General features: G+C 45.3%; 1 protein-coding gene across 1 annotated transcript; it reads right to left on the bottom strand.

The window, feature by feature from the left end:
* Nucleotides 1-3,776: 3,776 nt before the first annotated feature.
* LOC116080472 (acyl-coenzyme A thioesterase 1) lies at nucleotides 3,777-12,236 on the bottom strand. The gene is made up of 3 exons (XM_031356842.1): nucleotides 11,585-12,236; nucleotides 7,421-7,623; nucleotides 3,777-4,667 (listed from the first exon to the last, which is right to left on the bottom strand). Exons 1-3 carry the CDS (start codon nucleotides 12,147-12,149, stop codon nucleotides 4,089-4,091), a joined length of 1,347 nt encoding a protein of 448 aa, XP_031212702.1. The 5' UTR covers nucleotides 12,150-12,236; the 3' UTR covers nucleotides 3,777-4,088.
* Nucleotides 12,237-25,396: the final 13,160 nt, after the last annotated feature.

Raw genomic sequence — 25,396 nt, 5'->3', positions numbered from 1 at the left:
CCCCTTCCCTCAGCAGCCCCGCCTCCATCTCTGAGGGACAGCTCCCTTTCATGCTTATCAGTCAATCAAATGCCTTAAGATCTTTCACCTGGGAATTTCGTTTTACAAGGAAAAATCAATTAAGATACCCAACCCAGAAAAGCAAACCCATGCATTTTTATATACTTGTATTTAACGGATATGATATTTAGTGGATTTGAATTAAATTTTTCTTTTTTAAAAAAGTATCTATTTATTTATTTTTATTTTATGTATATGTGTACACACTGTAGCTGTACAGATAGTTGTGAGCTTTTATCTGGTTGTTGGGAGTTGACTTTAGGACCTCTGCTTGCTCCAGTCAGCCCCGCTCACTCTGGTAGATCCTGCTCGTTCAATCCCTGCTCACTCCAGCCCAAAGATTTATTTATTTATTATAAATAACTACACTGTAGCTGTCTCAGATGCACCAGAAGAGGGTGTCAGATCTCATTACGGGTGGTTGTGAGCCACCATGTCGTTGCTGGGATTTGAACTCAGGACCTTCAGAAGAGCAGTCGGTGCTCTTACCCACTGAGTCATCTCAAAAGCCCGAATTAAATTTTTCTAGCTCAATTTTTGCTATACATTAACAAAAAAATGAGGCAAAATGACTCCTTAGTCCTCCTGTCTGTCACCATGCCGACTGTGGACAGCCTCACTGTGTCCTCAGAGGTTCCATGGAGCATCTATACTTGGACATCTCGCTATTATCCTTATTTTAAACTGCTTTGATGAGTTCAATACTTTACAGCTATTCCCACAAACAAATTCTGGCTTTCTTTAGTGCCTCATGAAAAACATAGGGTAATTGAATTTTTAAAAAAAGATTTATTTATTATTATACATAAGTACAGATGCACCAGAAGAGGGCATCAGATCTGGTGTAATTCACTGTAGCTGTTTTCAGACGCACCAGAAGAGGGCATCAGCTCTCATTACGGGTGGTTGTAAGCCACCATGTGGTTGCTGGAATTTGAACTCAGGACCTTCGGAAGAGCAGTCAGTGCTCTTACCTGCTGAGCCATCTCTCCAGCCCAGGGTAATTGAATTTTAATTGCCAAGTTAAGAATTAAATAAACAGAGGGGACAATAATTTACTAAAGAACATCTTATCATTAATAAAACCTTATTATGTTTTGTAAGTCATGCCTACTTCCTCCATGCTCAGGAGGCTGAGGCAGGAGGATTGTAAGAAGAAGGGAGGGGAGGAAGCAGAGAGGGAGGGAGGAAAGGAAGGAGGGAGAAAGGAGGGAGGGAAGGAAGGAGGGAGGGAGGAGAGGAGGGACAAAGACTGCAGCAGAGCTCCGTGGACATCAGATACTAGGTTACCTACTTAAACTGCACAGCACTTAATCTCTAGTATCCCCCCAAAACCTGGCTATTGTTCTAATATATCCAGTTTTCCCCCCTCACACTCTTTTCTTTTTAAAAAAGATTTAATTATTTATTTTATGTCTATGAGTACACTGTAGCTGTCTTCAGACACACCAGAAGAGGGCATCCTATCCCATTACAGATGGTTGTGAGCCACCATGTGGTTGCTGGGATTTGAACTCAGGACCTCTGGAAGAGCAGTTAGTGCTCTTAACCCCTAAGCCATCTCTCCAGTCAATGTTTTGTTGACTCTTCTGTTATAAAAATACTGAAGACAAAAACTGCTCTTTCCCCTCCACCCCCAAACTCCTATAGGCTGAACCTAATAAGCCTCATGCAGACTTTAGAGAAATCACGCCTTGGAAAATGCTTGTATTCATAACATGGGCTACTGAGAAACTGCAGCAGAGCCAACTGCCAGCCACAACCAGGAGAAAGCCACTGGGGGCTGCTGCCTCTATCTACCAGAAGTTCCTTAGAACCCAGTGAGTAGAAGTCCCAATGACTATGTCCTGGATGCAGCTAAGTGTAGAATTTTCCCTGGCAGATGGTTGATGGGGCATAGGATATTCTACTGTGACCTTCTCCCATATATCTTCCTATGCATTTCAGAAGACCACCTTGTTTCAAAGCTCCTTCCCTATACCAAAGGACCTCATTAAGAAAAACAACCCAAGGAAAGGAACCTCTTGTTGGCATTGGTGATACATCCCTGTCACCTTGAGGCTTGGGAAGCTGAGACATGAGGGGGTCAAGTTCCAGTCCAACCTGGACTATACCAGAGCAAAACCCTACATAAGGAAGGAGGGGGGGGGTGATGGAAAGAGACAGGGGAAAGGAATTTTCCTTACCTAGACGCTGAACCAGAAAAGAATCTGAGCATGCATTCTGTGCTGGTTGGTTGCTTTGTGTGTCACCTTGACACCAGCCAAGGTTATCTGGGAAGGGGGAACCTCAGCTGAGAAAATGCCTCCATCAGATTGTCTGGGAGTTCCTCATCCTCATCCTTGTCCTCCTCCTTCTCTTCCTCTTCCTTCTCTTCATCATTCATCATCATCATCATCATCATCATCATCATCATTGATTGATATGGGAGAGCCCAACATTTTGGATAGTGCCACTACTGTTCAGGTGGTCCTGGGTGTTTTAAGATAGGCTGAGGCTGGGCAATGGTGGTGCACACCTTTAATCCCAGCACTTGGGAGGCAGAGGCAGGTGGATTTCTAAGTCCCAGGCCAGCCTGGTCTACAGAGTAAGTTCCAGGACAACCAGGGCTATATAGAGAAACCCTGTCTCGAAAAAACAAACAAACAAACAAACAAAACAAAACAAACAAAGATAGCAGTCTGAATAAGCCATACAGAGAAAGCCAGTATGCAGCGTCCCTCCGTAACTTCTACTTCAGTTCCTGCCTCCAGGTTCCTGCCGTGTGTTTCTGCCCTGACTTCTTTCATGATGGACTATGGTGTAGAAGTGTAAGCCAAGAAAACTTCCCTCTCCAAGCTGCTTTTGGCCATGGCATTTCATCACAGCAAGAGAAGCCTAATTAAGAGACCTTCCTAAATCCCTCACCTCCCCCTTGATTACCACCAGGTCATACTCCTTTTCTGCAAATGCATTTCAACTATGTGCTTTCCATCAGACTGAGCATTAAAACACACTTTCCCATGTGGCTTTGGGGCTTCGTTCCTGAAGGCTCTCCTATCACTTTTATTAAATGAGTTTATATATTTTCCCTTAACGGCCTGTCTTGTGCTATTGGGGATCAACCATGAAGCTAGCAATGGGTAAAGAAGCCCCTCCTCCTGTGATGATCCCTATCTGACTGGCAGATGGCTGTGGCCTAAATGTGCAGGGATGAGAGCGTTTGCTCACACACATCCTCTTCCCTGCCTCGAAGACAGGTCTGAAGGTTGACACACGTGGGATCCCTGAGGTCTGCTTCCTTCCCCAGCTGCTCTGTGCCTCCTGGACTGAATGTTCATCATCCCCTTGTGTCGCCATGACAGAGCTCATCACACGAAGGGGTTCTCTTCCCAACATCGGTTTGCTTTGTAAAGTTGATGTTCTTGTTGGAAATGTGCACAAAAGAAGAAGGAGAGAGGGCTGGAAGGATGGCTCAGTGGTTAAGAGCACTGCTTGCTCTTGCAGAGGTCCTGAGTTCAATTCCCAGCAACCACATGGTGGCTCACAGACATCTGTAAAGGAATCTGATGCCCTCTTCTGGTGTGTCTGGAAAGAGCTACAGTGTACTCATACAAGCCTGTATGTGTATCTGAAAAAAGAGGCCCCCAAGTCACCCCACAGCCACTACTGGAAGGAAGATGAGAGCGGGAACCCTGGCCCAAGATTGACTGACACAATTTTGAGTTACACAAGTGTGTGTACTCATGGTTCCTTTTTATTCCAGGCATATTTCTTGGATAGCTACAGTTTCCATTGAACATGCTTTTTTCTTACAGCATGCTGGATTGAACCCAGGAACCTGCATGAGAGTCAAGGACTCTACAACAGAACTACATTCCCAGCCCTTGAATCAACACTATTTTGATACTAAAATTAATTTTTAAAAAATGTAAACCTAAAGCAGTTATATGTTCAAATGAAGTCATCCGAACTGATATTCTTACAAAGTGTTTGTACCTCCCCCCCCCACAGACCATGATATAACAGGTTATATTTTAGGGACACCCCTAACTCTTACTATCCAACTGTTTGTGGAAGAAAGTCTGGAGCTGTTGCCACGCATCCACCTGGGCCATGGAGTGAGGCTTGGGCTCCCCTCCAAAGGTGATATTAGCACCCACCAGGAGGTGCATGCCAGCGCTGCACAGTGGGAAGTAAGGGGGCTCAATATAGTGCCCTGCTTCTGGGTAGCAGATGATCTGGGGCTTCTCCTTCCCATGGGCCTGCAGGCGTTTGGAGATCTCATTGGCATAGAACTCGCTCTTCCAGTTGTGGTCATCCTGACCAACGAGGAACAGGAAGGTCGTGTCAGACCTTTCCACGGGGATGAAGCTCTTCTGTTCTACCAGAGGGCTTTGCAAAGCATCTACAACATCCTTGAGGCCATCTTTGGTCACTTTGACCTGATTTCTCAGGATAGTCACGGGGGGTATAGTCTCATCCTTGTAGTAGATGGTGTTCCCAACAGCAGCCACGGAGCCATTGATGATCACGGCAGCCGTGATGCCCTTCAGGAAGGAGGCCATAGCAAGGCCAAGTTCGCCTCCTTTGGAAATCCCAAGCAGCCCAATCCCAGGTCCTTTTACCTGAGAAAGAAACAAATGAAAAATGGAGGTTTAGTCCAGGACAGTATTGAACAGTGAGTAGGCCCAGCCAGAAAGCCAAATAGACTGGGGCCAACATCTGCATTCTCTCTATTTTCAAAACTACCATGGCAAGAATGAAACTATTCTAAAAAGACACTCACACTCCTCCCTTTGGCCAATAGACTATTGAGATAACAGACCTAAGAAACTAATGAAAACAAACACTCCTGCTGCCTGATCTCTCATTGGACAGGTGCACTGATGTGGCCCTTCAATCTTGCCACACATCACTGGTGTTTTGCTTTCCACTTCTCCAAAGGACCCCCTCCCCCCCAACACACACACACACACATCCTCTCCTACCTCCTCAGCCTCTTGGGTCCTCCCATGCAAGCCCCTCCCCCTCAGCTTTCTATACTGCAGTGAGAAAACAGAAGCTCTAGCAGGAATGTCTCCATCCCCAGTCCACCTGTTATCATGGTGGCTCACTCTCTCAGATGATCCCACATGATCTCAGAGGCCACCTTCTGGTTATGTCTAGGGATGGCCTCCCACATTTACTTCCGGCCTCCTCTCCGGTAAACTTCTCTCTGCTGGTCCTCCTCTGGTCTTCCCTGCTCTGGACTCTTCTATTTACTCACAGCCCTGGGCCCCCAGCCATGCTAGGTTTTGTTCTCTGTCCTGGTTCCTTACAAAATCTGTGGGAAGATGCTGTCCTGGTTGGTTGTGTGTTAAATTGACACAAGCTAGAGTCATCAGAAGGAAGGAGCGTCTACTGAGAAAAATCCTTCCATGAGACCCAGCTGTAAGATCTTTTCTTAATTAGTGGTCAGTTGGGGAGAGCCAGCTCATGGTGCCATCTATGGCTGGCGGTCCTGGGTCCTATAAGAAAGCAGGCTGAGCAAGCTATGAGGAGAAAACCAGCAAGCAGCAAGCCTTCATGGCCTCTGCATCAGCCCCTGCCCCTAGGTTCCTGCTGTATTTGAGTTCCTGTCCTGACTTCTTTCAGTGATGAAGAGCAATGTGGAAGTGTCAGCTGAATAAACCCTTTCCTCCCCAACTTGCCTTTTTGTTGTGGTGTTTTGTCACAGCAATAGTAACCATGACTAAGACAATGTTTGTTGTACTTCCCTTTGTCCATTCCCTGCTCTGCACCTTCCGGGTGGTTTGGGTTGGCATTGCCCACAAGGACTGCTCCTGTCCTGAGTCCCAGTGTCCTCTGAGCTATAAGCAAAAGGCTGACCTCTTATAGAAGCCAATCAGTCATTGTACTGGCTGGTTTTGTGTGTCAACTTGACACAGGCTGGAGTTATCACAGAAGGGATCTTCAGTTGGGGAAATGCCTCCATGAGGTCCAGCTGTGGGGCATTTTCTCAATTAGTGATCAAGTGGGTAGGGCCTCTTGTGGGTGGTGCCATCTCTTGGCTGGAAGTCTTGGGTTCTATAAGAGAGCAGGCTGAGCAAGCCAGAAGAAGCAAGCCAGCAAGGAACATCCCTCCATGGCCTCTGCATCAGCTCCTGCTTCCTGACCTGCTTGAGTTCCAGTCCTGATTTCCATTGGTGATGAACAGCAATGTGGAAGTAAGCTCAATAAATCCTTTCCTCCCCAATTTGCTTCTTGGTCATGATGTTTGTGCAGGAATAGAAACACTGACTAAGACAGTCATCAATCTCTTTCTTTCTCTTCCTCCTCCCTCCTAGTCTCCCTCCCCGTGTACCCCCTTCGTCAACAGCACCCTTGGCCGCTTTTAAAAGTTGCTCCTCATCAGAGTACAAATAATCCCATGATCAAATGATGTTTTAATTACCTTTCTATGAAAGCTTTGGTTCTCAGCACAATGTAGACTTACCTGGGAAGGGAGTTTCAGTGAGGTGCCTAGGCTGGGTCAACCTAAAGACTTGCCTTTGAGGGAACTTTTTAATTTCACTGATTGAGGTGGAGAATATATACCATGAATGTAGGGGGCGCTATTTCTTGGGCCAAGCCCTAGGCTGTATAAAACTGGAAGAGCTGAGTATTAGCACGCATGAATTCTTGGCTCTCCGATCCTGATCATGAATGTGACATGATTCACATTCTGCCTCTGTGACTTCCTGGCTTTGATGGAGTATAAGCTGGAACTATGAGTTAAAATAAGCCCTTTCCCATAGGTTGCTTTTGTTGGGGGTATTTTCATCTTTAACCACAGCAACAAAAATGAAACTAGGATATATACTTATCAAGGGAGAAAACAGAAGTGCCAAAGTCATAGAGTAGGAAATTGGCAAAATCAGACCTCAGACTTCTCTCTAGATGCATCCTGCGCTGGCTCTGCTTCTGTAAGAGCCCCAATGCTTCTTGCCATGTCAACTTCTGAGTATAAAATTATAAAATAAGCAAGGGTTGCCAGCCCAGCTTGTGCTATGCTGGACCTAGAAAGCTCAGAGCACCCTGGTCTCCTGCTGTTGATTCTCAAGTCCCTCTTACACAGTTCACCCTGTGCTTCCATCTCAGCTCCCACAGGGGCTTGGGGACATGGGCACAAGGATAGTAGAGAGCTGCTGAGCATATATATCATTTGAAAAAGCATTGGCTGGCCAATGGCCCTACCTTTTTCTTTCCCTTTACTTGTATCAAACCCAGGGATCTCAAGTCTGCTTGGGCTCTTTGGGAAATAAAGAGAGCGAGGCTGTCGTCAGCTTGCTCGTTCTGTGAAATGAAGCACACACATGAGGCTCTGATAGGGGGCCAATAAAACTCGAGGGGATCTCACCTCGGGATGGCTGCGCAGGTAGTTCAGGGCTTCTTCAAAGTACTCTATGCGCATAGTTTCCATGTCCTTTGGGAGGTCATCGTAGTTATAATAAGCCAGAGCCATGACAGCAAAGCCCTTCCCAGCCAGCAGACTCGCCCGATACTCCAGAAGGCCACCTCCAACTCCAAAAAGGTCTATGATTCCAGGAAAGGGCCCAGGTTCTGCAGAAAAAAAAAATCAAAACTAAATATTACTAAGAGCTGTTTGCACTGGCATCAAAGGCACTTCTTGATTATGTAAGGACAAGATTTTAAACGGACAGTGAAATACACTGAAAGAATTCCTGCCTTCAAGCATCTGGAGGGTAGCCTGGGCTAAATCTACATCCCCTTCCATTCCTGAAACCTCAAAGCTCCGTAAGTGTTTACAAAGACATTAAAGAGACATTTAGAAGTTAGGGGAAAAAAATAGGTGCCTAGCATGTGTGACCCAAACACACATACACAGACAAACAAACAGCCTTTATAATAACAACAATAAAAACACTGTCCTTTTCTCTCTCCCAAACCAGACAATGCCAGCTGTCACTAAGGATGTGCAACAGCCAGAACCATCACATGATGCTGGCGTAACACAAAACTGTACTGTGTAGAAACCAGCAGGCGGTTGCTGACAAAGTCAAACCTATACATAACTTTATATATGGTTATATAAGCCAGTCATTTGACTCTGAAGTATGAATGAGAAATGAAATAAAACCTGTGTTCACACAAGAACTTGTTCAAGTGTTCATAGCCGTGTTAGTCATAATCTCCACACTGCAAACAAACACAACGTCCTTCAGCCGGTGAATGGATACAAACCTCACAACATCCATAGGACGGACGGTGCATTATGAAGAGACAGAAAGGCCTGATGGGTAGACGACCCCAACAATCTCAAATGCATTCTGCTAAGTGAACAGACTCAAAAGGCTGCATGTTCATTCTGCATTTTTTTGTGTGTGTCTTAAATATTTCCACCATTTCTAAAAGGGGGTTATCTTTCGAATGTCCAAATTAAACAATAACTCAATATTATGGTTAATCATGATTTCAAATTGATTGGATCTAGAATCAGTAAGACACACCCCTGGGCATTTCCAGGATGGATTAAATGAGGAGAAAAGACCCTCCTTCCGAGGTGGGCAGCACCTTCTGCTGGTGGTCCAGATGCCAAGCAGTCTGAGGGAGAGGCCTGGTTTGCCTGTGCTTTGTTTGCGGTCACCTTGGCTGACACTGGAAACCCTGATTCTTTGGCCTGGCTCTCCAACCTGGCTCTCGAGGAATTCTACAGGCTTCCATGGTCACACTGGGATGGTGGAGGCATCCAGTGGGTGTGAGGAGCAATAACTATGTTCTCAGCCTCTCAAGTACAAACGGCCATCATCAGAGTACATAGCCCATAGCTAATCTAATAAATCCCTTTGCACAATATATCTTCTGTCGATTCCAATCCTCTAGAGAGCCCTGGCGTAGGCTCTCAGCAAACACTCCATAGGCACCATTTCTGGTGCCCCACTGTGGCCTGGGCTGCCTTCTGCACCCTTGTGGGTTTTATGTGCTGGTGTCCCTTTGTATTGTCACCTCTTACATGTGTGCCTTACCCTGTTTGTGTTTAGCTAACAAGGCACTCGCTGTCAAACCTGATGCCCTGAGTTCAATCCCCAGGACCCAAGTGAGAACACTTGGACCCAAGTGAGAACTCAAGTGTATCCTGACCTCTGCACATGTACCCCACACATACACTAAATAAATAACTATTTTTGGCTTGCCTACTTCATGAATTTTATCTTAGTGACTTGAGACAAATGGAGGGGCAGTACACCTTTGTTGTGCGTATGGGCAGGTGATAAACAATGTTTAAGTCTGTTAAAATTGGTGTTACTATTAAGAAGTTCCTCAAGTTTATATTGAGCAATAGAAACTTGGTATTCTTCTCCTGGTGTCAAAGCTATCAGGGATAGGAGAATCTGATTCCCTAGTCAACAGCTATTGAACTCTTCTTTGCAGTCTTGGCCATCATGAACAAAAGGAATAATGGTCTAACAGGTAGCCTACCCTTGTGCCAGCACTGCCTTGAACTCTCCATGATGACTATACAGACTGGCTGGGTGTCATGGCTCCTGAAGGTGCAGCTGTGGTCAGGGCCCTTTGAAACAACTTGTACCAGACCTTTTCTTATAACCATTCCACCCCGGTGTGTGTGTGTGTGTGTGTGTGTGTGTGTGTATGTGTGTGTGTGTGTGTTTGGTGGGGGTGGGAGGCACTTCCCCTACTAGTCTGGTAGTTGTGCCTGACGGTCATTCTGTGTTTGGTCTAAAACACAAATCTCTGTAGTTGTGACTGGTGCTAAGAGGCTAGGCTGTAACTGATCAAACGAACTTTAAATCTGTAAGCAGGCTACTCAGCAAGTCCCCTGGGAGACGCTCTTTTTAATGCTTCCCCACCCCCAGGGCAGCAACATTAGGCAAAGGCTAATGCTTTTTTCTTGCCTGCTCTCAATGTAGGCTAAGCTGGTAGCAAAAACAACACAGAGCAGAGAGGCAGAAAAGGCAGAGCCACAGTGGTTTTGACAGCTGAGCGCTTAGCGGACCAAGCCCTGAAACGGCTAAGGTAGGCTGCTGCTCTGGCCCCTCAGCAGTCCTGGGTGGTGGTGTGTGCCCAGCACCTGGCACCCAGTTCCTGAATGGATATCTCAGCTTCCAAGCAGTTGGCATGGGTGTCAGCCTGCAACTCCTCCTCTGAGCATAGACCTGGCAAAGGGCAGGCTTCCCGGGTTGTCATGGCAACAGTCATTGGGCTGTGAAAGGGTTCAGGCAGCCGGGTGAAGAAGCAACCGAACAATTTAAGAGCAGCCGCCAGGGAAAGAAGAAAAGTGGAGATAAGGGATGACAAGAGAGAGTTGTGAGCCAAGGCTAAAGAAGAATGAAAGCTTGACGCTCCGGAGGGCTGGTCACCAGAAGTCTCCAGACAGCTGCCAATTCTAATGAGGGTCTTAGATTTAAGGATATAACATTGGCCAGAAGTGAAGGGACCTGACGCCCAAGACCTACAGGACAGTGACACTAGTGGATGCCACCAATTGCTGCTTCTGCCCAATGCTGTGGCTCGCTGCTAGTGAACACTAGGGAAATGACCAGCAATTGCAGAGCTTGCCTCCCTGTGATTTCAGTTTAGGTTGAGCACAAGATTCAGGCAGCAGTGGATCAATTACTCCAAGTTCTAGAGACATGACTGTTTATGCATAGCTCCAATACTGCAGGCGTTCGGACTATTTTCAAACAATATACTTTTTGGGGCAGACATGTCACCAAAGGGCAGAATCCATCTACCTAGCTAAAACCGTAATCCCTTCCCGGAATGAATGAAAGAACACCCCCACTCTCCAGCCGTGTGTTGAATGGCATTTCCTCCAAGCAACTGACATTAATTGGAAATGGCGGGCTCTGAAGGTTTAGTCACTCTTGAAGCTGCACAATATATCCTGTGGTTTACTATGGCATGCTGCTTTTGCATTTCTCTTTGCTTCTGAAAGAGGTGAAACAACACTCTCCCATGGCTGGTCTACAGAAAAGGCCTCCCTCCTACGTTAATCTTAAAGCTCAATGGAAAGAAAATCCTTGCTTTGAAAAGGGATTTTGCTGTGTTGACCAGACTGGCTTCGAGTGTCAAAGTCAAAGCAACCTCCTGCACAGCTCGAAACAGATTAACATTGAAGAGAAGATTCAAAGATGACTATTGATTTGGAGATAAGGTTTTTTGGTGTAGTCCTGTTTGTCCCAGAACGCTCTCGGTAGCTGGCCTCGAACTAAGAGATCCAAAAGACTCTGCCTCCCAAGTGCTGGGATCAAAGGTGTCCACCAACCACCCCGGGCTTATAACCTCTAGTTTTCATTTTATTGTTACAAGGGTCTTGTCCCTTTTCTTAAAGCTTAAGGAAGTAACTTACCAGTGGAATTAGTCTTGTAATTTAGCAGCGGAACTGAGGGACCAGCTTCAGGGAAATAGCATCACCATAACAGGCCTCTTCCAGTCCAGTCCTGCCTCCTTCCCACTGCGTCCTAGATCATTTGGAGCTACCCTTTTCTTCACTTAAAATCGCAGGGGAACTTTGAGCAAAGGGAGTGTGGAGGGCGCTCACCTGGGGGCAGGAAGAGCGTGGCGCGCACCCGGCCCTCGCGCACAGGCACGCGCCGCACACCGGCAGCCATGAAGTGACGCTCGTGCACCGCCCGCGCCAGCAGCCGTCCGCTGTCGGGCTCGTGTCCGTCCAGCACCTCCAGCTCCACCACGAAGGGCGTCTGCACGTCGCGCTTGACCAGGCGCCAGAAAGGCCGTTCTGGCTCCATGGCCCAGAGCAGCCCCATGGGCTCGATTCCCGCGAAGCTGCCGCCCAGCGCGGGCGCGCGCGCCAGGTCGAGCTCGCCGTGGGCGTCAGCGCGGTAGCGCGCGTGGGCTCGGAAGAGTGCGCCCTTCTCGTCGCGCAGGGCAGAGCGCAGCGTGACGGACTGCTCCGGGGCCAGGCCGCGCACGGCGATGCTCAGCGGCTCGTCCCAGCAGCTGCGGCCCGCGGGCTCCAGGATCAGGGTCGCAGCCATCTCGAGCTGGAGTGCCAGAGGAGGGTGGACTGGGCTCCTGGAGTAGTTTAGTAGTCGCGGGCGGGACCACTCGCCGCAGTCCCATTGGTTGGCCTCGGACAGACACATCCTAAGAGTTGTGAGACTTCTTTGTGCAAATCCTGGTTTCTCAATTGAAAGGAAGAATGTTTGCTAAGAACAAAGACTCTGCCCGAGAATCCACAAAGTGTGTCTAAATTAAAGCACAATGGCAGCCAAAGCTGAAGAGAGTAGAAGCTACAGTTCCTCATTGAAATTCAGGTGGTTCCCACGAAACGTGCTTGACCCGGCTCCCTCTTAAGCCCCAGTCTCTATTTCTCTTTCCAGGACGGCTTAGTGTTTATGGAATCTAAACCGCTGGGTGCAGTTTGACTGTGCTTCTGGGATACTGAGACTTTTACAAAAGCACACAATTTTCTGAATGTGTTTCCCTTATCTGAAAGACCTGCTGGGGCTATTAAATAAGAAAAGGGTGCGCTGCTGATAGCCTGGGCTTCACTTGGGGGAGGGGTGTTGGGTCCTCTCCTGACCCCCACCCCATCCCTAGTCCCCTAGCTCACACATCTAACTGCTGTCCTAGTCAGTTTGGATTTCTACCACGGGGGTCTCACGCTCTGAGTTCTAACCAGAAGTAAATGGTCGAAGCAAACTGGGTGACACGAATCCCTTCACAAAGGGACTACTTGTTTGTTTGTTTGTTCTGGTTTTGGTTTTTCTTTTACAGGGGGCGGGAAGATTATGGACAAAAAGAAACACCAACAGTATTTGTTGCAGAAACTGTGGCCTCCGACTTAATGGGAAGAGGGCTTCCAGACAGGAATGGCAGCTTTCTGAGCCAGAGACAAGTGACGTCAGCTAGAATGTAGGCGGGTTGTAGGTAGACCCGAAGCCTCCTGACTTCACCTCCTGTGGCGGTGGCATCTTGCCAGTCAGTGCCTCTCCTTGGCTGAACCCAGCTCTGCAGCTCTAAAACCTACGTGGAGAGATACAAAGGTATGTTGGTGGAAAGGATCTGACAAACAGAAGTTCAATAACTATTTGCAAACTGCAAAAGAAGTTATCACATTGGACCCCAGGATCAGGTTTTAGCGACCTTTCTCCCCATTCCTGCAAATGAAGCAACTGCTGCCGGGTGTTTGGAATAGCTCTTTCTAATAACAGTAGCCTCTCATTTAGGAACACTCAGCTTGAAAAAACAAACAAAAAATAAAAATAAAAACTACCTCCACCACCACCACTACCACCAACGTTCCTGCCTCCCCAACCCCCAACACAGAAATTGAAATGTTCAGGCAGAATACAGAAAAGCAGATTCTCTTCCCCTCCCATGAGCCCCAGATGGTGCGAAGAGACCTCCACATGACTCTTTAGGGAAGTAAGGAAAAGAGCCCAAGGCAGGCAACAGCCTGAGACTGGCTATTGGAAGCAAGTTCACACTTTGAGGCTCTAATCCTAAAAGCTGGAACATGGAGTTACTTCTCAGGCCCAGGGTCTAGAGCACAGGATCTATAAGGAAGTCGGCTGCCACTAAAGATTCTCCGTGCCCATGAGAGACAAGTGAAACTATAGAGATTCCAGTGTTGGCCACTGTCTAGAAGTAAGCTGTGCTCAATACCCAGATATGTGACATGTCTCCGGGATTAAACTGAAGCACCGTTTTCTGTCCTTTCCCTGATCTAGCACTTAATTTCTCTGGCTATCCCAAATGAAGGGCAATCACTACCGGACAGACTTTCCCCTGAAGCCCCCTGAATTTATCCATGATTAATGACACCGGCTTTCAGTTCTGAGTTCAATATGGAAATGTTGAACTATAAAAATTGTGACATCTGGGTCACCCCATCCCAGCACTGGACTATGGTTAAGACACTCGTTTATCTCTCCCTTGGCCAGACTATGGTAAATATGAAGAGACTTGAAATTATTTATCTATCTCTCTTATCTCTCTCTCTCATTTAACTGGGGCTGCCAAGTTGGGCATGCAAACACAACCTTGGACTCTAGATCCTCCAAGCCCCTTCTCCTCACGTACTGAGATTACAGGGGGTATACCACCATACCTGGCAGAGAGTTGACATTTCTTGAGGCTAAATATTAGGGTAGATCACTGCCTGTCAAGTGAGACAAACTGCTGTTGTAGAAATATGGAGACCAGAATGGGAACTCCAGTGGTAACTGAAGAGGCTGGGTTGAAACCATAGGACTCTGTCCTTTGGACAAGCATCTGCATTAGGCCCTGCTCCACCGGCCTGTGTGTCTGTTCCTAGGCCAGTACCATACTATTTTGTTACCATGACTCCATAGTAGGTCTATTTAAAGTAAACTTATTTTGTGTGTTTGGATGATTTTTGTCTGTTTGTTTGGCTGGCTGGCAGGTTTTTCATGTTTGTCGGTGTTTTGCCTGCATATATGTCTGTACACCACATGCATGCATGGTGGCCAAGGAGGCCAGAAGAAGAAGGCATCGAGGCCTCCGTAACTAGAGTTACAGATGATTATGAGCTGCCCTGTGGGTGCTGGGAATCAAACCCAGATCCTCTGGAGGAGCATCTGGTACTGAGCCATCCCTTCGGCCCCTCCGTGATATGTCTTATAATACTGTATTGTGTTGCTGCCAAGATTTCTCTTAGTTTATGATTGCTTCAGTTATTTGGAACATTTTGTGCTTTTAAGGCTTTTTTTTTTCCTAGTCATATTGTTGGGAACAAGCAAAAGGAACTTATTCTAAGTACTAACATTTTGTCTTCAGACTCCACTTAATCCTAGGGAGAAACTAAATTCAAGGTCCCAGGCCCTAGGGGAGCTGGGGACGTCCCTGTAGCTGAACAGCGTCTGTGTAAACAGTTGTCTGAGCCCAGACATCTCAGGGACAACTTCTCCATCTTGCTGGTAGGATCAAACAGGTTCATGTGCCCAGGCCTAGGAAAGAACACCTATCCCACTGATCCAAATATTTTCTTAACTGTCTGTTAAATGGTAAAGAATACAGAAGTTGATTTTTTCTGAACCAAGGTGCATAAGTTATAAAGCTAGTTAACCAGTTGCCTGTTCTGCCCTAATTAACCAAGGTGCGTAAGTTATAAAGACAGTTAACCAGTTGCCTGTTCTGCCCTAATTAACACATGCAGCTCACCCGCTTCTTTGTCCCCTTATCACACTGAGCTCCAGACCTAATGTCTAGGAGAATGATATAAGGACTTCTGAGCTCCAGACCTAATGTCTATGAGAACGACTTAAGGACTTCTGAGCTCCAGACCTAATGTCTAGGAGAATGACTTAAGGACCTTGAAGCTAGGCATCCTGGATATGGCCCAGTCTCCAGCGGGCACTCCCGTGCCCAACCCATAATGTTAAAATACAATTGGATAACACTGCAGCTCCCTCCTCTCCCCCTTCCCTATGTGTTCTCATTCTTTAAAAATGATGTACAATCTCCCTTTGGGGACGCAGTTCAGATCCCAAACTGGCCACCTCCCTAGTACTCAGAAAACAAAGCTTTCATTTTTAAGTCTCCATATCTGAAGCGAGTTTTCTCGGCTTCCACTCTGAGCCCAACAGTATGAATAGTGCCACTGTCATTTTGATGGAGATAGCATTGAATCTGTAGATCACTTTCTAGACTAGACTATTGTAACAATTCTAATTCTCCCAACCCATGAACCTACAGGCTCTTCTATCTTGCTGTGTCCTTAACTATCTTCAATGTGTTTTAAAATGTCTGTTGTAGAAGTCTTTTCTCTTCTTGCTTAGCTTTATGCCTGGATTATTCTCACACCTTTAAAAATAGAATTGTTTCCTAATTTTTCTCCCAGGAGTTTCAATATTGACTCATTATTGACCTAATACTGACTGTCAGGCACGACTGAGCATGGCTGTAACCACAACACAGAGGAGAAGCAGCAGGAAGATTAAGGGTTTGGGGCTAGCCTGGACTACCTGTCTGAGACCTTGTCTCAAAAAGAAAAAAAAAGGTACTGCTTTTTGCTTTTTGAACTTTGCTTTCACGTTTTGCTGTTCTGCAGAATGTGTTTCTTGGTTTGAGAGTCTGGCAGTAGACTCCTTAGGATGCTCTAAGCACAGACTCACATGATCTACACCTAGGGAAGATGTGACTCCCGCTTTCATGTTTATATCCCATTCTTCCTTTTGGCCAACTGCTCTGGTTAAAATTCTAAGTTCTCTATTGAATAAAAACAGGAAGAGGAGCCGGCGGTGGTGGCACACGCCTGTAATCCCAGCACCTGGGAGGCAGAGGCAGGCGGATTTCTGAGTTCGAGGCCAGCCTGGTCTACAGAGTGAGTTCCAGGACAGCCAGAGCTACACAGAGAAACCCTGTCTCAAAAAACAAAACAAAACAAAAAAGAACAGGAAGAGGGGGACACCATTCTCTTTTCTTCATTTTAGAGGAAACTCTCTCACTAATTCCTCATGCAATGTGATGTTGCCTATTTGTCATGAATAGACTTTGTCACATCAAAGTACAATTCTGTACCTCGTCTTTTAAGGACTTTTATACTGAAAAGATGTTGAATTTCATCAAAATGTGTTCTATACCTAGAAAAATGCTTGTGTAATCTTTACCCTTATTGTTTTTGTGCAGCCTTATATCCAATAATTTGAATGTATTTGACCCTTCTTCCATCCCAGGAATTAAATCCAGCTGATAATGATACATGGTTTTTTAATTTGTTTTGTTGGTTTGGTTTGGTTTGTTTATTTGTTTGTTTCCAAGGCAAAGTTTCTCTGTGTAGCCCTTCCTGTCCTAGAACTCACTCTGTAGACCAGGCTGCCCTCAAACTTACAAATCCGCCTGCCTCTGCCTCCCCAGTGCTAGGACTAAAGACATTCACCACCACTCTCCAGCAGATGCATGATCTTTTAAAGGTGCTATTTATTTGCAAGTATTTTGTTGAGGGTTTTTGTTTCTGTGTTTACCATGGATATTGGTTTGTGACTTGCATTTTTTCTTCCTCTCCACTTCTCCTCTACCTCCTCCTCCTCCTCCTCCTGGTGCTACTAACATCAATAGTTCTCAAGGTGGGGACAGTGAGGAAAGAAGTGGGTCACAGCTAGAGAAAGGTCAAAGACTCAATGTCCTGGCTTGCAGTTCTCTCTGCCCCTCTCTCATGACTTTTTAGCCACAGAGGGCACAGAGCCCCCCACCCCCACCCCCAAAGCAACAGAGACTGTTGTCCTTGCTTCCCCACCAGAACTAGAAGATAGACAACCTTGCTGAAGATGTCACACGCTCTGGTTGCAGGACATAGAGAAATCATACTGGAACTGAGCTAGACCTTTCTTCGGTGCTGGCTAGCAATCACAGTGTTGTAAAGTTCTATACGGACTACACGGAGAGAAACATCGTCAACCGTGTTACACAACTGAGAACCTTGCTTGCCACATCATCAACTTGTCAGGCAAGACGGGGCCACTGATGCAAGAGTGCCAGGATTTTATGAGAATAACTATCTGCTTTCTGGTTGTATCATAGGCTTGCCCCAGCAGGAGGAAATTCAGGCCTGGGACTATTAACTCAATCAAACGTCAATGGCTTGGGAGTCAGTCTGCCTTCTGAATATCTTTGTTTGGATCTGTAGATTAGTGCTACTCTTAGTCTTGGACAGAGAAGTTTGTAGTGGGTAGCAGTTAATTCAGAGATTCATAACTGGTCACAGCACTGAGAAGAAATGACCATTGAATGCTCTGCCCTAAACTAGGCATTTATATAAATCCCCTTTGAGGCTCAGGGAACACCATGGAAGAGGGAGCAGATGAAGGTAAGATCCAGAGTTGGAAAGGTGTGCTGCGAAATGCTGTCTTCTCTATGACATGGATGGAGCTCACAGTCACAGTAACACAGATCTACAGAAGACCGGGCCTGGCAATATTCTACCCTGTACTGGGGACTCGTAAACCCTCATGTCTTAGTCAGGGTTACCATTGCTGTGATGAAACATCATGACCAAAGCAAGTTGCAGGGGCGGGGAGAAGGGTTTATTTGGTCTACACTGTTCATCATTGATGGAAATCAGGATAGGAACTCAAACAGGGCAGGAACCTGGAGTCAGGAGCTGATGTAGAGGCCATGGAAGGGTGCTGCTCACTGGCTTGCTCCTCATGGCTTGCTTAGCCTGCTTTTATTTAGAACTCAGGACCACCAACCACTCACAATGGACTGGACCCTCCCACATCAATCAGTACTTAAGAAACCTCCTGACAGGTTTGCCTAAAGCCAGATCTTATGGAGGCATTTTCTTTTCTCTCTCTCTTTCTTTCTTTCTTTCTTTCTTCCTTCCTTCCTTCCTTTCTTTCTTTCTTTTTTTCTTCCTTCCTTCCTTCCTTCCTTCCTTCCTTCCTTTCTTTCTTTCTTTCTTTCTTTCTTTCTTTCTTTCTTTCTTTCTTTCTTTCTTTTTTTCTTTCTTTCTTTCTTTTCCAACACAGATTTTCTTTGTAAAGAGAAATGTGATTTTCTGGAACTGTCCTGGAACTCACTCTGTAGACCAGGCTGGCCTTGAACTCAGAAATCTGCCTGCCTCTGCCTCCCAAGTGCTGGGATTAAAGGCGTGCGCCACCACCACCCAGCTCTTTCTTTCTAGCTCTCTCTCTCTCTCTCTCTCTCTCTCTCTCTCTCTCTTTCTCTCTCTCTTTCTTCTTTTTTTTGATATTTATTTTATGTATATGAGTACATTGTAGATGTACAGATGGTTGTGAGCCATCATGTGATTGCTGGGAATTGAACTCAGGACCTCTGCTCCCTCCAGCCCCACTCACTCTGGCCCAAAGATTTATTTATTATTATATGAAAGGACACTGTATCTGTCTTTAGACACACCCGAAGAGGGCATCAGATCTCATTGCGGATGGTTGTGAGCCACTAGGTGGCTGCTGGGATTTGAACTCAGGACCTTTGGAAGAATAGTCAGTGCTCTTAACCACTGAGCCATCTCTCCAGCCCCAATGGAGGCATTTTCTTAATTGTGGCTTGTAGGCTTATATTTTTCAAAACCTGCTTTAATATGAGTTCTTAAATGCTTTAACCTCCCTTCTACCCCACCACTCACCAGAGGTAGTGGAAAGGAAAGGTTAATAGGGCAAAGAAGAATGTGGACCTGATTAAAAATAGTTCTTTGGGGCAATTTCAGTCTTCATTGTCGGGATTATCAGCAGTTCAGTTCACAGGAATCGGCAGCGGTAGCTTGATCCATTCACAAACACTATTCATGAATCAGCAACGGCAGTTTGACCCAGAAGAAACCGTGAGGCTCTGCCAATAGGCCTGAGTCCACAGAAGTGGCAAGAAGCTGCCGCAACACCACCAGAAGTTCTTTGGTGTGGTTCTCTCTACAAAGTCACGACAAATGATGACCTGTGAAGAACCACTGCTACAGTGTTGTCAGTGAAGACCAGCATCAGCAAGGGCCAACAAAGAGCAGCAAAGAGAGGCAAGGTGAACCAATGCCACACAGTGCTGTCCACTGTCTGTTGGGTTATACTTATACCCTTTGCAAGCATCATAAGTTCTCTTACGTGTCCACTCTAGCAAAACATTGCATGCCCCTTTTCTAGGCAGCTTCCAGAAAAACACCACCTGTCTGTTCTCAGCAAAAACACCCTCTCATAAGACAGAAAAAACACCACATGACACAACTACGTTTCCAAAGAAAGCAGAAATTTCCACTTCAGTGGTTCCTTCCTCTCGGATGACTTTAGCTTGTGTCAAGTTAACATAAGACTAGCCATCATACTCCACTTCTCTATGAGAAACTATAAGACTAGCTATCATACTCCACTTCTCCATGAGAAACTATAAGCAGTTAATGATTGATGGATGGCAGAAAATCACATTTCTCTATACTATAGCCACTGGTTAAGTTTCCTTTGGTCAAGTCGATTACCTCCAACCCCTGCTCATGGGTGCAACCCTGAGTAATTGCAGCAAGCTACGCATGCAAAAAGACATGAAAGTAGTAGTAGGAGTTATTTAGGGGCAAAAAAGGGATTTGGGGTGAGGGAAGAAGAGAAAAGAGAATCATAAGAAGTATGATAAGAAATATGTATGAAACTGTGAAAGAACAAATAATTTTAATTGTTCTATCTTCACATGATGGTTTCTTTGATGCATGTGATCTGTGCTGCTGGTCCTTGCTGCGTTTATATTGAAGTGTATTTTGACAGGTATAAGTTTGGTGATCCCTGCTTGCTTTCAGATTTGGTTTGCATGGAATAGCACTTCCCAATCCTTTCGCTTTCTGTCTAGTGTATCCGAGTTAATCACTCTTCTTGGAACCTGATAAAACATCATGACCAAAAGCTGTTGAGTGTTGTGCACTGTGTGAAGGCTGCCTTTGTATTATTATTTTTTATGAAGCATCTATCTGTCTCTGTGTTTTGTAAACATCTTCTTCAATCACCTTCTGATTGGTTTAATAAAGAACGTATGACCTATCGCAGACCAGGAAAGGATAGGTGAAACTTTTGGGCAGAGATAGGAATTCTGGGAAAGAGAGAGGTGGAGTATTCACAAGCTAGACACAGAGGAAGAAATAGGTGCAGGGCTTGAAGGAGAGGTAACTAATGAGCCATGTAGCAGAACTTAGATCAGAATAATCAGGTTAATTAACTTATATGAGCTAGTTGGGAAATAGCCTAGGCTAAGGCCTGAGCTATAATAATAATTGTCTCTGTGTCATTATATTAGGTGGTTGGCGGGTCCAAGACAGTTGAGTGATAAAAAGCATCTTAAGGAAATGTTTATTTTGGCTCTTGGTTCCACAGGGCTAGATATCATTAATGATAGGAAAGGCAAGAGCAGGAAGCTTCAAGATTGCTTCTTTATCAGCAGAGTGAGTGAGCAGGAAATAGGGCCTGCTATAAACCTTCAAAGCCCCGCCCCCTGTGACTTTCTCCCTGTGATGTAGTTCTTCCAGCAAGGTCCCTAAAGGCTCAATAACCTTTCCAGGCATTGCTACCCACTGGGAACCAAGTGTTTAAATGCACAAGCCTATCTGGGACACTTCTTCAAACTACCACAGTATTTCTTCACAAATAAGTTTAGCAGGGAACATTCTTCCATGCAGCTATTCTGTGTCCTTTTTTCTTCTTCTTCTATGCATCTGTGTGTCTATGAGTAGGTGTGTGCATTTGAGTGCAAAGCTAAAAGAGGGTATCAGATCCCTTGTAGCTGGAGTTAGAAGCAGTTGTGTGCTGGGACCTCTTCCACAAGAGTGCTATGTGCTCTTAACCACCAAGCCACCTCTCCAACCCCCTAGGGTGAGAATTAGGTCCATGTACATTCAGAGATATTACCTGAAGAATGGACTTGTTCCTCTCACTTAGTTGATTGTCTTTGGGTTGTTTTGAGTGATTGGCTTCTTCCTGTTGCTCATCTTTGGGGATGAGAGCTTCTGTATTGATAATGTTTGGTTCTTTCCTCCTCTTCTCTTGTATGTTCTAGTGGACTTACTCCTTCACACACTGTTCATTATCCGTCTTCTTCTTCTGGGTGTAGCATTCCCTAAGCATCTTTCGGGATGCTGACCTAGTCATCAGTAGTCTCCTGAGTTTATTTATATGAAAAGATCTTTACCTCTCCTTCAAGTCTAAAGGAGAGTCCTCTTGGGTATAGGAGCATTTGTTGGTAACTATTTTCAGGCTTGAAAAGCATCATTCTGTGCCCTGCCAGCTTTAGGGTTCATGCTGTAAATATGGTAGTCTAATGGTTTTAACCATGATCTCTCTAGTGAAGAATTCAATACTCTTTCTTTGTCCTGGGAAGGAAGTGTTCAATAAGTCAGATAAGATAATAATTTAGTTGAAGGTTCCAACAACCAACAACAGACCAGATTTAGAGCAAGAAAGAATATCAGGGCTTGGAGACAAGCCTTGAAAACATTACATTCAGACAAAAGCAAAGGAAAATGAGACATCAGCAAGAGCATGTTCAAGATTTCTGAGACAGCACTAAATGGTCAAATGCCAGGCATCTGGAGAGAGGTTACTTCTGTAATCCTAGAATTTGGGAGGCTGGATTAGGAGGATTTCTGTAAGTTCAAGGCCAGCCTGTGCTATATGGAGCATTTTAGACCATCTCTAATATCATATCATAAAATTCTATATCAAAAAATAAATAGCATGAAATGAGCCAAATGGTGGCTCATGCCTTTAATCCCAGCACTCAGGAGGCATACATAGGTGTATCTCTGTGAGTTCAAGGCCAGCCTAGTATACACAGTGAGTTCTAGCCAAGGCTACACAGAAAAATCTTGTCTTGATTGATAGGGAGAGAGAGAGAGAGAGAGAGAGAGAGAGAGAGAGGGAACTAGTGCTGGTTAGGTGGCTAAGGTAAAGCACTTCATGTATAAAGCCTGGGGACCCGAGTTCAATCCCTGAATCCCATAGTCAAAGTAAAGAGCAAATATTATCTTATGGCTTTCATACTGGCGTCATGTCATACATGATCAAATTATACACACGTCATACACACACTTTATATATATGTACACATATATGTATATACATAAATACATACATATATATATATATATATATATATAGAGAGAGAGAGAGAGAGAGAGAGAGAGAGAGAGAGAGAGAATTAAAATGATCAAATAAATGCCTGACTGCTTTGGCATACCCAAAGAAGAATGAAAAGCTGAGATCATAGAAAATCAATGCAATAAAACAACAGAGGAGGGCTAGAGAGATGGCTCAGGGATTAAGAGCATCAACTGCTTTTCCAGAGGTCCTGAGTTCAAGTCCCAGCAACCACATGGTGGCTTACAACCCTCTGTAATGGGATTTGATGCTCTCTTATGGATTTGTCTGAAGACAGCTACAGTGTATATATACATACATATATATATATATATATAATTTTAAAAACAGGAAAATTCTTAAAGCTTGGAAAAGACAGAAGTGCCCAGGTAGAGGTGGCATCTAAGAACTCAAAATGAACAGGATCAGTAAAGAATGACTCTATGTTGTATTATGAGCACCACCCGTCTTCCACAACTCCTATCCAATCTGACAGTATACTGATGTGACCTATACAAAAGACCTGCATAGCTGTGCTGTTCGCAAACATGCGCTTCCTCCCTGCTGATGTAACAAGTGAGGATGTCTGCCCAGGACCCCCATGCTAGCCTCCCTGGGAATGGATTGACAGCTAAGATTTGGAACAGTGAAGGAAGTAAGTACTCTCCTATTGCAGACACTGAAGTCCTTTGTCTCTCACTTTACAAAGCCTCACTCTTTGTCTTTAAGGGAGGGTGCCTCCCTTCAGAGAAGTTAGCTTAAATGGATAGTATGGTTTTCCACACAGTCACTGGCTGCCAGGGCAGGGGTAGGGTGGGCAGGTGGTGCAGACATTATACAGCTAATCCTGCTCTTGGCTCACTTCCCAGAGCTTTGAACAGAAGTTACCCAGTTGAGAGCTTGCCATGAACTTTACCCCAGTTCTAACTCACCCTGAACGTTGGGAGGGTAACTCTATCAGGTGCCACTCTGGTGACTTTTATCAACAGTGTAATGTTATGAAATAAGGACGCCTCACCAGGTTCCCAGGTCAGCACTGGTTATATGAACAGAATGGAATGTCGGCTCACACTGGGCCTGTGCCCTTCAGGTTCCTGTGGGAGTAGAGAGCTCAAGAATGTGGAGCAGAGGAGGCTCATGGATGCTCACAGTCTGTCCTGCTTTCTTTCTGTGACGCCACAGAATCAGCTAGAAAACACTACACACTCATCCTATATCTCCCCACCACTAGCTTTAGCTCAAATGTTCTCCTCAGGTAGAGTGCCCTCTTGCAATATTGGGTTGTTTTTTCTTTTTCTTTTTTTTTTTTTTTACCATTCCAAGCTATCTGCCATCAAGTCTGATAGAGAAAGATTTGGACCTGTGTTTGCCTTGCCAAAGCTCGTTCCTCTCCTGACGTTTATTTAGATGAGGCTCCTTTGGCAGTCATGCGGTACAAAGTTCTGCTTGAACCTACAGCCGGGAAAACACATCTTTCCAGTTTTGTCGGTCTCTGGTGAAAGATCTGATGCCCTGTTGACCACTAGCACAGAAAGAATTTCGATCTAAAGGTTCCACTGGGTGCTGCCTCTTACTCTTTCCCACCAGATACACAAAGCAGATTTTCAGATCATCTTGTCAGAGTATGCTGCATCAAAATGTCATGATGTGCATCAAATGCAAACGAAGGGAGGAAAGGGGGAGCATCAAATTTTCCTAACTGACTTGAGTCCTTGCTGATGAGCCTCCCGGGTTTGACATCTCACAGAATGGGCAGGTGTGCCTACCTGAGTGCTTTAGAAATACTTTATTTTCTCCCAGGCTTCAAAACTTACTTGCTTATTTTTTTTACAAATCAGGGTGGAAGTTGCCACAATCTTAAAAATATCATGTCCCAGCCAGGCAGTGGTGGTACACGCCTTTAATCCCAGTACTTGGGTGGCAGAGGCAGGTGGATTTCTGAGTTCGAGGCCAGCCTGGTCTACAGAGTGAGTTCCAGGACAGCAGGGCTACACAGAGAAACCCTGTCTGATGTCCCTAGATAGGTATTTTCTAGAGGGGGCAGTCTCCTCTTCTCAGGTCATCCAGTTGAAGATGCTGCCTTCTCAGGTAGGTGAAGCCTCCCACTGATTTTCAGAACTCAGACAGTTTCTTTTCTTTTCTTTTTTTTATAAGAGATATTTTATTGTGTGTGCATGTATGCATGCATTCATTATATGTGTTTCTGTGTATCTGTGTGTGCGGGCACACATGCACAAACACTCACATGTGTGTGGTAGCCACCCTTCATTTATGTCTGATATGGGTTCTATCCAAATTCAGCTGTCCCCCTCTGCTGTGGTGCACTGGAGACTCCTAATATCCCTCCGCCAAGAGATAACAAAGCATCAAGCATACACAGGATGGACCAGACAAGAAGTATCAAGCATGCACAGGACCAACGAGACATAACCATCCTCTTAGCTTTTCTCAGTTCTTCATTCTGTTCCTGCCTCTCTGCATCTATGGAGTTACATTGATTATTTTTAATTCCTTCATTGACTAACTTAGAAATTAGTTTAGAACTACATTTCATTTCTTTTTCTAATTTTTTTTTTTTGTTAACTCAGTGTATTTACAAAATGAAAAGCTCTATCAAAATACTTTTCACTGGAAAAATAAATAGAACAGACAATGGATCTACCAAAGTTCACATTCGCTTTGGCAGATGTCAGTGTGGGACAGGTCATGACAAGCACAGTTTGCCCTTATTCCCCGAGAGCTGATCAGCTTCCAAGCTAACTGTTAAATTATTTTACTGAGATCTCGTCATGTTGGTATCTGGC

This window comes from Mastomys coucha, unplaced genomic scaffold (genome assembly GCF_008632895.1).
Source record: "Mastomys coucha isolate ucsf_1 unplaced genomic scaffold, UCSF_Mcou_1 pScaffold6, whole genome shotgun sequence".
In the NCBI taxonomy this organism is placed as follows: domain Eukaryota; kingdom Metazoa; phylum Chordata; class Mammalia; order Rodentia; family Muridae; genus Mastomys; species Mastomys coucha.
Note: the sequence above shows the minus strand (reverse complement) of the source record. Positions and strands in the feature narration are given on the sequence as shown.

What these genes read in the sequence shown, in the direction of transcription:
- LOC116080472 (XM_031356842.1), bottom strand. Translation starts at nt 12,149, where the DNA reads ATGTGTCTGTCCGAGGCCAACCAATGGGACTGCGGCGAGTGGTCCCGC. An exon ending in CACGCTCTTCCTGCCCCCAG is followed by an intron (nt 7,624 to 11,584) that starts GTGAGCGCCCTC and finishes TTTTTTCTGCAG; the next exon opens with AACCTGGGCCCTTTCCTGGA. An exon ending in ACCTGCGCAGCCATCCCGAG is followed by an intron (nt 4,668 to 7,420) that starts GTGAGATCCCCT and finishes TTTCTTTCTCAG; the next exon opens with GTAAAAGGACCTGGGATTGG.